General features: G+C 35.9%; 1 protein-coding gene across 5 annotated transcripts in view; it reads left to right on the top strand.

Annotated features, from left to right (window-relative positions):
* GRM1 (glutamate metabotropic receptor 1) overlaps positions 1 to 14,460 on the top strand; it is a 328,106-nt gene that overhangs the window by 220,015 nt on the left and 93,631 nt on the right. For all 5 annotated transcript variants that reach the window (XR_001517211.1, XR_001517210.1, XM_006915341.1 and 2 more), the window contains one exon: positions 9,354 to 9,589. Coding sequence is in view for 3 of the 5 variants with exons in the window: in XM_006915341.1 (XP_006915403.1) it covers positions 9,354 to 9,589 (236 nt within the window). In the remaining 2 variants the exon portion in view is untranslated. The remainder of the gene's footprint in view (positions 1 to 9,353; positions 9,590 to 14,460) is intronic.

Below are 14,460 nucleotides of genomic sequence, written 5' to 3'. Positions count from 1 at the left end.
GAGTGTGCTAAGTGATTAATTGTGAAAAGTACTATTATATGTGTAGATTTTAGATATTCATAATTATAAATAAAAAATTATAAGTGAAGTAGGGGTTCCCTATGTTAAATGCCTATTTGCACACTTTGAACAAACACCTTGCATATCAATATTTAAATGCTGTAATATAATAAATGAGTTTATTAAATTATCTATCTGAGTTGGATTAACAATGATACTTGCATCAGGTAATGCATATGTAAATTGCTTCTTTATTTGTTTTTTATAACATTCCTCATAAGATAACCAGCCTTACAGAGGTCTGTTGATGAAAATGAAAGAAGAGATTTTACAACAGTTTCAGCAAGTATGGGGTATTCATTTTGACTCCAAGTAAAACAAATAATGCTGCATTTTCAAAAATCGTCTTCGATATTTTATCAGTAGCCAGTTCCAATAATTTATCTCATAAGGTGATGGTTCAATTTAAATTATCTTTTGATTAAATAAATGAATTCCAGATCCATTACTTTCTTAGAGGAGAATTTTAAAAATAAATAATGCATTTAATAATATTCCATCTGCTATGGACTGAATTGTGTCCTCTCCAAAAATTCACACGTTGGTGTTCTAACCTCCAATGTGACTGTATTTGGAGATAAGGCCTTTAGATAAGGTAATTAAGGTTAAATGAGGTCATTATAGTTAGACCCTGATCTAATAGGATGAGTGTCCTTATAAGAAAATAAGAGAGATCTTGTGCGCATGCGCTCTCTCTCTCTCTCTTTCTCCCTATTCCTTCCTCCTTCTCTCCCTCCCTCCCTCACTCCCTCCCTTCCTTATCCTCTTCTCTCTCTCTTCCTCTCCCTCTCTCTCCAGAAACAATCAGCTGAAACTCAGATCTTAGACTTCTATCCTCCAGAACTGTGAAAAATAACTTGCTACTATTGAAGTCACCTCCTGGTAGCCCAAGGAGACTAAGGAAACCAACTTCATAAAGTGTTTGCCAGCAACACTTTGCAGATAATAATATCAAGATCATGTTTTATTCATTGATGACTATGATATGGCAATCTAGAGAAATCTTGTTTTTCAAAGTTACTAACTTTTAAGTTTGTCCTTTGATCTCAGCTCCTGTTTGGAAAAAAAATTTAATTCTTTCTCTTCATGGAAATATAAAGATCATTAAACATATCAAAGATATCAGTTAAAAGAGCAAGTCAGGCTTTCCTATTGATTTGTTTAAATTTGGGAAGCAAACTGATTTCCTATCCTAAAGAAACACTAAGAGTTCGTTCTGTAGTTCAAACACTCTTGACATAATTTCTCCCCTCAATACCAACAGTAGCTGTTTATGATCAGGTTTTATATTATCACAAATGGCTGTATGGGAAAAATGATAAATAAATAAAAAAGAAGCCCTAATTTGTAGGATTTCCTGGCTTCTTTAAAATATATTTCTCCATCTTGGATAATTTCAACTTACCAATGTGAAATCACTGAACACAGCATTCAGAAAAAAATGCTAGCCACTAGTTCTGATGAGCCAAAAAAGCCACTTGTAGTGTACTGGTTCTTACATAATTCAAAATTTGTATGATGTCACTAAGCATTGTTTACTTCGGCTGGCCATTTTTTTCAAATCAAGACTTTGTAAATGAAGGAAGCATCACATCGATTTACATTCTCTCACATGCTAGTCAACTTAGGTAACTATTCCAGAATCTTTTCCTGATATTGGCAGTCACAGTCTCAGAATATACCCCTATACAAAACTCAAACTGCTAACCACATTTGTTAACAAAATAATACTTCATAATTTTATAAAATTTAGAGCTAGTTGTATTTCTCAGCAATGAAGCAAAAAGATTTAAACAAGAGCATAAATTTCTTCCTTCAAATCTTCATCATTTTCAAATTGCACGTATACAAGAAGTTCCACAAAAGCAATATCTGCACATTTATCAAGTTACAATGAAAGAATGCTGTGCCAGATTTATTTATTCAATGAGTTGGTTTTCTATACTATTAGACAGTTTCAGAAATCATCAAGCTGTGATAGCATTGGAAAGTAGTACTTGAGATATCTTTTTTACCAGAGTCACTGAACATTTCTAAGCAAATATCTTTGATACAGTCATTCACTAAAGTCTTGGCAACTCTATGTGTATTTTAGTCTTAGCAACTCAAAATGCCACTTTTTGTAAAACTCATGAAACACTAATGACTGTATGTAGAATACAGAACATATGGTTCCATCAGTTTTTTAATTCAATATATTTTCTTTCAAAGAGTTATTTTGTTTGTTTAAATTTAACCCTTTATACTTTTGTATAAACAATTAGTAAATTTTAATGATTTCATAAATTCATCAGCTTAAATGGCTACACAAAAATACATTATGGTTTCAGCACTTCACCGTCAATTTGGGATAAAAACAAAATTTAATGTAAAAGCTGAAATATTTTCAGGAATATTTTGTTGGAAGTCTTTTTGCCCATCTTTCTATGGAATCACTTCCTTTGTCCACATTTAAATACTATTGCCACATTCAGCAGATTGTGTCTTTTCTTGTTAAAAAAAAAAAGTCCAGTGACCTCGTATGGCCATATACAATTGGAGTTAAAGTAAATAAAAAATTTTATTTCCTTAATTTAGAAAATAATTTTAAATATTAAATTATAAAGTAGGCTTGATTAAAATTTGAAGTGATTATAAAAATAAATTTATAAAAATAATGCTTATGTATTCTCAGATGTTTATATACTTTTGGGTTACAGTTGGCAAAGTAACCTCAAAATGTCACATACTATAACATGGCTTTACTACATATGACATGCATATAGCTTAAGCCACAGGCAGTTTACCATATAAATTAAAAAAACAGTGTTTATGCCCCATTCAATGACATGAGTTCACTGATCATGTTCTTAGATCTTGCAACAATATCTAATGGCTGTAGATTTTTCTCAATGCTTATTCTAAGTCTCTATTCTTAATGCCTCATTGATTAGTAACGAATGGTTCATGAGCTGACATCAATCCTTGGACCACACCGTGAGTAGCACTTTTGTAGAGAAAGATTTTCCCAAATGTAGACATAACTCAGTACATTGGAAGGATCATGAGGAGATTCATGATAAAGAACTTTTAACATCTGGTAAGACTTCATCATGTGCTAAATATTGGACAAAGTGTTTCACATGGATTACCTCATTTCATTCTCATACAATGCTAAGAGGTTCATAACATTTCCATCCATATTTTATAGGTGGAGAAACTGAGGCTTAGAAAGTTTAGGTCACCAATTCCTATTTCATGTTGTCTTACAGGATTAGATAAATGAGAGATGAGATGGGCTCCTACATTGGTAGTAGAATTTGAAGGAAGAAAAAGACCTAGGGTAGTCATCCCTTATCCATGGTTTTACTTTCTGTGGTTTTAGTTACTCACAGTCAACTACAGCCCCAAAATATTAAGTGCAAACTCCAGAAATAAGCAATTCATGTTTTAAGTTGCTTGCTCTCCTGAGTAGCGTGATGAAATGTTGCCTGTCCAGGATGCGAATCACCCCTTTGTCCAGCCTATCCACACTGTATATGTTACTTAAATGTTACTCACATAGTAGCCATCTTGGTTATGAGATCAACCAGTATCACAGTTGTGTTTAAGTAACCCTTATTTTATTGTTATAATTGTTTTATTATATTATTATTTTATTATTCATAATTGTTGCTAGTCTCTTGCTGTGCCTAATTTATAAACTAAACTTTATTATAGGTATATATGTATAGGAAAAAAAAGTACTGTACATATAGGATTTGGTGCTATCCATGCTTTCAGACATTTACTGGGGGTGTGAGAATGTATAAGGGTGGCTACTGTACTTGTCCACAAGTAATTACCCTCACTGGCCCTCCCTTCTTTCACATCGAAATGAAATCGTCATTGATACATGAAAATGGTCTCTTGAAGGTTTAGGAAATAGCTTTCACACTTGTATGGGTGTACGCAGTGTTTGTTAGTAGATACCTTTGCTCTACATTTCTGCTAAGAGAGGAGAATATTCACAAGATGGCAGATGATGCACAAGCTCAGGATTCCGGATGTAGGTTGGGGGATAGAGGTGAGGAACGGATGGGAAAATAAGGATAACTGATCTCACCTTGACTTCCTTTGCAGGCAGTTTCAGTTCTTTGATAATGCCCTTCATTATTCCTCTTTTGACTTGACACCTTCTCATTCTCTCCTCCACTTTGGTTACTTTTCTTTTGAAACACCGCAGGGCTAGAATTAAGGTTTCTGTTTGAATTCTAGTAGTACAAGGTGAAGGGATCCCCTCATCCTCTCTCTGACTTTCAATGGGCTGAGTGACCTCGAAGTGGCTGTTCCAGATAATAAAATGAAGAGACCTACATTTTGTGTCATTTTGTGCCATGTCTACTATATTCATGGTGGAATGGCAGTAACTAATTTTAAAACTAAAAATCAATTAATTGTGACCACTATATTAATTCTTGGTTTGTCAACACCTCCACTAATTTTAAAACTAAAAATAAATTAATTGTGACCACTATATTAATTCTTGGTTTGTCAACACCTCCACTGTATGTGTGTGTTAACATATATGTGTGCATGTGTGTGTGCATATCTATTTGTGTTTCTGTCACTTTAATCTAAGACTTCTAGAACCAAAGAAGCTTCACAAATATAGTCTAGGTGCTTTCTAGAATGATCTTTGAAAAAACAAACAAATCTAATCATATAATATCCCTGCTTAAAATCTGAGTAGTACCTCACACCATAAAAATAAAATACAAACCCCTTAATTAACAGAATGTTAAGGTTCATCTGGATCTCAGCCACGCTTGTCCTAGTATTCTGTACCTCGCACACTCCAACTGAAGTGAATGCCTTGCTCTTGTTTGAAAGCTTTGTCCCCTCTTTTGCTGATCCCTCTTCAATCTCCTTCTTTACCTGCGTACCTTCGACTCATCCTTTAAATCTCATTTTAGACGTCACTTCTGCTTGGGCAGACTCTCCCTTGATGTGACCTATTGCCCCTTCTCTGGGCGATGCCTGTATTCCTTTCCTTTCAGTCTTTGCAACTCTCTGTAGCTATTGTGTATTCAGTGGCCAGTCTTACCCACCTTTGTAATTGCCTTGAGGGCAGAAGCCTTGCCTATACTTTTTAGCACTGTGTCTGCAGCAGCAAGCAAAATGCCTAACTCATACTAGATTCTTAGCGAATAAATGTCGAATGAATAGAGCCAATCTGAATTATTATTCAAAAATCTGCTATAACCTCTGTAAAACTTCCCACAGTTGATGTCACCTGATTTAAATTACATTATGCTATATTTCTTCAACCTTTGTAAATATGATTAGCATCGTAATTTATAGAATTTTGTGCTTGTTTACATATATTTTTGAAAATATTGTTTTTATTATGCTTTTTTCCTTTCCCTGATTAGATGATAATCTCTGGAGTATTTTTAAAGAATTATAGTTTTATTATAAGGTACACACAATTACTTGAACTCATAACACAAATCAAATTGCTTTATTCCCTAGACTGTAATTATTTTAATTGAATGTAAACAGGTTTTAAAAAATGTTTTGGAACAATGTAAAAAATGAATACTATTGTATTTCTGTTTTTTACTATCGATTTGCTTATTAAATTATTTTCACTGATACAGTACAAAAGTAACGCTCATGTTGCTCCTGTCAAGTTATAATTGGTGGAATTAGAAATAATATTTCCTGTGGTTAATATAAGAATTTATTGAGTAGAAAAAATTATTATTCAAGCTTGGCTTGTGAAATTTTGTAGAGACTAGAACAGTGGTTTTGTGGGAAGAGAAGAATAATTTTGGGAAGAATTGCTCTATATAAACATTGAGGGGAGGGGAGGGAATAAAGTTTTCTGTATATTTGTCAGGAATACTTAAGACATGTAGCTTTCTGTTACGTGTTCACCCTGATCATCCATGTTATGCAGTTCTATTTCCAAATCTCAGATAGGAAAAGGAACTCTAATGGGGAAACAGATGGAGCAGCAGAAGCTATGAGAGGCCATGTGCCTCACAGAGAGGTCAGCACTGCCTGAGGCTGGTCAGCTCCCAGCGCAGCAGAATTCACTCCAGACACTTGGGGTGAGCAGGTGGCTGCAGGTCATCTCTGGTCAAGCACAGTCTACACCACTATCACCATCAACAACAATAAAAGAAAAAACCCACCCAGGTATCAGGCAAGCCGCCGGCTCCCTGTTTTCAAGTGTGTTTTCCAGGGAATTCACCAACACGATATCCTCATTAAAAAAATCCCAATACAACTAAACAGCAAGATCTTAAACAAAAATTTGTTTAAGACCTTAAACAAACCTTTAGCAATTAACACTTCAGAATATATTCACCTAGTAATTCTAATTGAATATTTCCTCTATCACATCTGGTTCTCCTTGATCTTATGACCTCTTGGACGTAACACAACTCTAATTTCTGGAAAGGGAGTTAGCTGCAGTGAGAGGAAGAGACTTGACCAATGGCAAATGGGATTTAGGGGTCCACCCCACTGAACCTTATGACTTCAAATTGTTTATAGTCATAGATGGAGCTTTACACCTATGATAGGCTTCTTTGTGTGTGTGGGCAAAAAAGGCGGGATGTCATACTTTCTCTGCTTCTAGCACTGTCATATGATACTTGTTTTTATTAATTGAGAGTGATTTTTTTAAAAAAAAGAAATGCAGGAGGGGGAGGGAGAGGGAGGTAGATGGGGTAAAAGGTGTCAAATATGTGGTGACAGAAAGAAATCTAACACACAGTGTGAATATATATATGCCTTACTGTTAAAGTGTACAGCTGAAATTTATTGGATTTCGTTAACCATCACCATAAAAATAATTAATTTAAAAAAAGAAATGCAAATAAATGCTTTATAAGATTCATTTCATACACTTTTAAAAATTGTGGATTTTTTGTTCAGATCACACGCACATACACACACACATCTTACATAATATTAAACCTTGAGGAGAAACACACTTCGAGCTTAAACTTTATGTCAAAAGTAATTATTTTCTTCAAGTTATCTCATTTTGATTTAAATATATAGTCACAGGCGGAATTTCTTGAAAGCCTAACTGGTTTTATTTTTACCTTTCTTTTCAATATGACAAATTATGTAGTTCAGGTCTTCAAATTGCTGTAGATGTAGTTATGATATAAATGTGAATAACTCTAAATAGTTAAACTAATTCGAGCTTTTCTAAATGGACTGAGCATATAGAAAGATAAATAAGTCTATGTTTCTCCTTTAGTCAATTTGACTGGCCATCATATTCAGTGATGGTGAGGAGAAAAAGACTTGCAAGAAAAATGTTCAAGTCATTTACCACAAGGAAGCAGAGCTGAATGGCCTTATTATAGTAGGCTTACAACACTGGGGACTTCCCGTGGTCTTAGGCTAATAGTTCCTAGGCTAGGAATTGTGCCTCCACCCGCATCTCCTGCCACAGTTCTCTTAATGCTGCAGCGTACTGACTCTAAATTTCTTGAATGAGTCATGTTCTTTCCTGTATGTTAGATAATCTATCAGGAAACTTCTATAGCAATCCCTTCCTCACTCTTCATCTGAATGATTCTTTGGATCGCAGATCAGACATCACATTCTTAGGAAAGACATTGCTAATCACCTCTGTCCCACCCACACTCACATACGTACATATACACCAGACTAAGTTGAACCCCCGTCCCCTCCTCCGTATAGTACTGTTTGTAATTCTTGTTCACAGTAGTGTTTGTAATTCTTGTTCACTGTCTGTTTTCACCCACAAGTCTGTAACACTGTAGGGCAGAAGATAGCATATCTCATTCTTAAGTGAATTCTGAGTATAGTAGAGCATCTGACACATGGTGGGTGCTAGGTAAATGCTGAAGGAATGAAGGAATTAGAGATAATTAAGAAATCACTCTGTTCTGAGATGGTTGGGGAATGCTAACTTAAACAGAAGGTATTTGGAAGGAAGGAAGGAAGAAAGGAAGAAAAGAATGAAGGGCATTCTAAAAAATGCTCTTTTCTTATAACATTGACTTTTGAAAACATGCCTTTGCAAATTCTTTCTCTGTCCCTATGAGACATAAAATTTCTCCCAGCCTTTTGCTAGTTTTATAATAAAGAAATTTCTTTCTCGGGGACCTAGGAGCCATCCCTATGAAATGTAATCATCAAGAGTCATAGCAAACCCCTATCCCCCAGTTTCTGTGGGAAGGCGGGGGTCTAACTTAGATAAGTGACAATTATCGAACACAGATGGCTTCATCACATTGACCAAGCTCCGCTCAATGTCTTCTAGCATTTTCTGACTAGCATACCCCAGCATTTAAAAACTTTCCTACCTTTTGTTTCAGCAGATTGCTTATAGTGTCTGGTCTATTGGCATAGTCTCGAATAAAGTCTTCTTTGCCATTTAACTCTGTCTGGTGCAATTTTTCTTTGATACTCTCTCAGGAAGGGATCACAGCTACTCACATGAAGCTTAGCCTGATGCACGTGTACGCCTCATTTAAATGGGAGCTACATCACTCATGGCAGATGTGAATGTGCTAGAAGATGATCAAATTTAAAAAATTCAAACCCACTGAATAAAATATCAGTGAATTCCCGTTTAGTGAGCAGGAGGATTATTTTATTTTGGAGAGTGAGATTGTTTTCTTTTAATGGTGTTATTTTGAAATAGCATTGGAGTGGGGGGCATCTGGTCACTTCTAAGCAATGTAAATTTGAACAACGTCCAGGAGCAAAATCTGTGATTGTCATGTTTCTGAGCTAAATCAATGTTCTACCCCGTGTGATGCAGCTTATATAATAGTCTTGATTGCAACCTTGAAACCTTGCAGAGCTCTAATTGGGAAGGAAGGCCCTGAGTGCCTGAGTCTTATTTTCTTCTGGTTTGGATGGAAACTGATGGGTTTTGTGGTCTAGTTGTAAAGAGCATTGGGCTTGAGAGCCAGACTGCCTGGATCCATATCCTGGCTCCACCTAGATCCCAGAACATCTTCTGACTCAGTAAAAGTGAGTAGCACAGGATCTGATGACTAGTAAATGCTCCGTACCCATTAGTTCCTGTAATAGTTGGTATCATCATCTTCATTCATCACTCTCGCTACTGTGAAAAACAAATGGGATATTATGATTTCACGACTTTCTACTCTCCACCCCCTCAAAAAAAAATCATTGATGGGTAGCAATGCTGGCTTGAAATAGATGTTAGCCTTGCTGAATTGCTTTATTCATGCCTAACTCTGAGCTCTATTTGTGAGATGTTTGTCTTTCTCTCTCCCCACCCCGACCCTTTATTTTATTTTTAGTGATGGATGGGCAGACAGAGATGAAGTCATTGAAGGTTATGAGGTGGAAGCCAACGGGGGAATCACAATAAAGCTGCAGTCTCCAGAGGTCAGGTCATTTGATGATTATTTCCTGAAACTAAGGCTGGAAACTAATACAAGGAATCCCTGGTTCCCTGAGTTCTGGCAACATCGGTTCCAGTGCCGCCTACCAGGACACCTTCTGGAAAATCCCAACTTTAAAAGAATCTGCACAGGTAACTTGTGTTCACAAAATTACAACTCAGAGATTCAGCCTCATTGCAACTTGTTGAATGAGAGTAGAGGATGCCAAGGCTGGAGATGCAAAGGCTAAATTGCCATTGTATTTAAAATATAGCTGGAATGAGGAGGGAGTGTGTATTGCCTCAGGGAGCCATGTTTCTTTGTTCTGGAAACACTACTTTGGTCTCTGTTGGAGCAAGTGTTAAGAAGAGAAAAAAATCAGTAAAAGAAAAGTGAACCAAGAATTCAGGTATCTAGTATTTAAGCCAGAGGGAAGAGATTTTATTGCAGGCATGCTTAAGAGATGTAGCCACAGACCTAACTAAGCAGCTCTGGATTGATCCTTTTTCTTCTTTATGACTTGCTTCAGTATGCAAGTCAGGAGAAAATGAGTTAATGTCACCCAGGGCCACATCACCAACCACCAACATGGTTGTATAGTGGGCACAGGTGGCAAGAAACTCCATCCTCTCATCTGTAAATAGGAATGCCAGTTCCCAGTGGATCAGATGCTTCCCATGCATTGCTGACTGGCACATTGTTGCAGGTCTTTCAGGGACATGGTGAACTCCACAGGATGTCCTCTCCATCCCCGCCCTACACTGGAAACTACTATAACTCATACTTACTGCTGACTTTTATGAGTATTATCATTGCTGCCTAGAGACATTGCTGTACTCATTCATTTCTCAGTATCGTTCATGCTGCCAAGATAGATCATCTTCAGTCTATCATGGTACCATTCAAAGCTAGTTGTCTACACTGCGTTGATAACAGCACGGCAGACAGGCATGAAGGACTCTATCCATGACCAAGTTTATATTATAGCACAATTGTATGACATATATTTCCCATAACTAGGCTGAGCAGATATTATTTAGAAAAGTCTAGGATCCACTTATTCATATAACACTTGTAAAAAACACCAATATAACAACAACAACAGCAAAAGGACAGAGAAGTACATAATCCAAGACTCTTGACCTAGAGAAATTTGCTGTCTCTTCAGGCAAATCAAAACACATCATATATATGATATAGATAAATAATAACCAGAGAGTGAATTTTTATAAGGTAAAAAGATTTCTAGTTTTAATGATATTCACACTTTGACTTTAGAAGATTATTTATATACCAATATATTTGAGTGCAGTGATATATATCTGACTTAGTAAGGTTCAGTAGAGTTCACAGAGAACTGCAACAATGTGCCAGTCAGCAATGCCTGGTGAGGCTCTATTTTCAAGCAATCAAGAGTTTTAGAACTTCCTCAGTACGGCTTCTTGGGAGGCTAAGAGTCACAAAGATGGGAAGAGAGGTGCCAAATAGGTACCCATCTCTGTCACAGGTGAATCCTACTGACTTCTCCTTTCTCTCAAGTAATAGACCAAAAGAAATTAAAAACTCTAATGAAGCAATATAGCACCTAGGGATTTTGCCTCATTTGTGAAATAAAGACATTGAGGGTAGAGGGGCAGCAGTTTCTTTGCGTACCTACAGTTAATGGCTGCGGTGGGGTTAGAATATGCACCTCCTAAATACCATGACCGCTTTTGGACTTAGCATTTAGTGATCTTTTTTATTGTTCTCTAGTTATTTCCTAATGAGTTTTTTTTTTTTTCCTTCAACTGTAAGATCCTTGAAAATAGAGAACTCTCACAACCCTCATAGAACCCTGTACAACGTGGATCTCTGGGCTCTCGGTCGTTTCTTAGTAGTGAAATATTCAGTGAATTTATTATATCCTTTTAATGTAGGGAGTCCATGAGTTTTACTGTTTTTACAATAAAAGGTAAGGGCTATTACTTTGTAAGTAAAATATATTTTATTCACTCAACATTCAACAAAATTTATTGAGCATCTACTATGTGTGAGGCTTTATTCTAAGAGATGGAAATATGGTAGAAAACACAGGAGAAAAAGAACTGTTATCAATAACCTTACATTCCAGTGCAGGGAAATAGTAAACAAAAATAAATTAAGCAAAATACATTAAGCAAATAATTAGTCCTAAGAGCATCAGAGAAAGTAAAGAATGGAGATAAAAAATAATGGGATAGAGGAATTGCAGTTTAAAAGAGAATGGCCAGAGAAAACCTCACGGAGAAGGTGATATCTGATTTGAGGTATGGGGCGTGGGGTACGGGGGGTGCTATGAGAGAGTGATCCATGCAAACACTGGGGGAGGGTGTTCCCAGCAGAGGGAATAGCGAATAAAGAGAGGTGCCAGCCTGCCTGGCTTAGTGAAAGAACTGCGAGTAGTCCAGCCTGGCTGGGGCAGCGAGTATGTAGTGGGTAAATCAGAGAGGCACACAGAGATGCTGATCGGGCAGGACTTAACTGGTCTTTGTGAAGACTCCAGCTTTGTTCTGAGTGAGGTCTAAACCACTGGGAAGTTCGAGCACATCGGAGATATGATTGCCTTACTTTTTCTGAATAGCATCACGCTTGATACAGATTTTAAGCTTTGACAGATGGGGAAAGGCAGAAGGAAGCAGAGCAGTGGGAAGGCCACTGTAATAGTGCAGACGAGAGTGTGGTTGGTGGGGCCAAGGTGGTCACAGCCCAGATGGAGGGAGGTGATTGGATTCTGATTATATTTTGAATACGAGGGGATTTGCTGACAGAATTGTTAAGAATGACTCTGGTCTGAGCAACTGGAAAGATGGTATCACCATTAACTGAGATGAAGACAGTAGGGGAAAAATCAGAAGCTAGATTTCGGACAAGTCAAGTTTGAGATGCCAATTAGTGATGCCACTATTTATGTTGCTCTGTCATTGTGGTTCATTAGAAAAATTTATAATTCTGCGAAACAGACTTGAATGTCTTTATGTCGGAATTGCCAGGAAAATATTTTGTGACCCTAGTTCTCAAACAAAAGTAAGAACCCTGTGGCCACGTATAATAATGTTGCATGTCACAGTTACATGCAAATGTCAAGGTTAAAGTAAACTTGGTTAATGTTCACAGCAGGAAATAACAATTTGCAAATTTATGAATTGTTATATTATGCTTGACTCCCAAAGCTATTTTAAGAGCTTCTTATGTGATTACAACTCTTAATAAACATGTTTATGCTTATATATCATTCTGGAGTCAAGTTCAGCAAATATTTTTCTTTGTTCTTAGTTCTAAGGAAGGCAGAAGGCTTATTTAACTTTTTAAAATTTATTTAGAACTAATTCATAAAAACGTATTGATCTTCTCTGCTGCAAAAATCCCAACATTTTACCTTTAGCAACATTTGTCCATGCTATCTATGTGTGTATACATTCATGTAAGCTTACCTTGCTCTTTGATGTTAATCAATGTATTTTTGTGAAATTGGCTTCAATGTTATTGAAGAACAATATAAACTTTCACTTTATGTATTGTTCTTATCTAGTTGAGATTCTTGAATATAAATAACTTGTAGCCTTCAAAGGAATATGCAGACAAATTTATGAAAATTAGTGTGAGGAAGTAGAATTAATCTTTCTGTACTATTGATAGCTACTGTTTCTGTCACTCATTTTATCTCTTCTAATTGGGTCTATAGGTGTTTTGGAAAATTTTCACATGGCAGTTAGTTTCCATAGAAACTTTATTGAGCTTAATCTCAGATGTCACTATTTAAATAGAGAGTTCATGTGCACTAGATTGTGAGTTTGAATATTAAGGGTCCTGAACCCAGGCTGAATAATTTGGGAATCACTGTGGCTAATTAAAAAGTATTTCATGCAAAGTCTACATCACTGCTTAATTAGTTGAGAATATCAAGGGATTGGAGATATGTTGGAAAAGCACTAACTGGAACATCAAAGCCTAACTTCTAAAACATTAATCATTGCAAGGACAGTGGAAAGAGTAGGTATAAAGCAAATCAAAGTCACTCTCTTTCAGCAAATGTCTTAGTTGCTTGCAGCATTTGTGTTATGTTTGCAATGGCAGAGTTTTTTATCATTCTTGATGAGAATTGCTAGAAATATTCCATGAACTGAGAGAGTATTGCCTTCGGAATCACGACCGCTGAGTCCCACGCTGGTTCAGTGAGGATCTGCCACATGACTTGGCGGATCTCACTTAACCTCTGAGGTTCAATTTCTGCAATTGGAACATGATGATTACTACTTTACACAGGTTTTGTGAGAGTCGAATGAAATGATACAAATAAAATATTTTGCAACCTGTAAATCCTTACATACCTATAAAGTGTTATTATTAGTGTCACACCTTACCAGAGAGTAAATAAGGCATGACATGAGTCATCTCATTAAAATTGATAATTTTTGAAATTATAAATTTAACATAACTATAGTTCAAGATGTGACATTTAGAAAAAACAAGTCCACGACCCTTAATCAATCACTGCTAGACAATGCCAATATAGATAATTTCTTTTATTGTTTTTTTCTTTGTAGGCTTTTATATTTTTTCTGATTATTAAAGCAATGCATACTTACTATGCTTTGTCATATGCAAACTGGAAATATAGAAAAACATAATAAAGATGCAGAGCATTTTGAAGGTGCCCTTATGTAACCACTGATAATCACTGTTAATTTTTTAATATACTTCTACTAAATACACTGTTAAATTTTTGGTGTATTTTTATCTTTCTTTATATAGTTTTAACTCATGTAGTTAGTATTTTATTTATTGCTTTTAAAAATAAATATTGCCTTTTTCTTTTAAATTTATAAATTTCTCTTTGTCATTAAATTCTTTCATTCTTAGAAAAGCTGCATAACATTGTGCAAACAGATAAGCTATTATTTATTTAACAGTATTCATTCTTCCTACACATTTAGGCTATTTTCAGTTCTTCACAAATCAAAAATAAAGCTACTGTGATATAATAACAATTCTTCTTCCTAAATCT

The sequence above is a fragment of the Pteropus alecto genome, unplaced genomic scaffold (genome assembly GCF_000325575.1).
Source record: "Pteropus alecto unplaced genomic scaffold, ASM32557v1 scaffold185, whole genome shotgun sequence".
NCBI lineage: Eukaryota > Metazoa > Chordata > Mammalia > Chiroptera > Pteropodidae > Pteropus > Pteropus alecto.
This window is presented reverse-complemented; position numbering and strand designations above follow the sequence as displayed.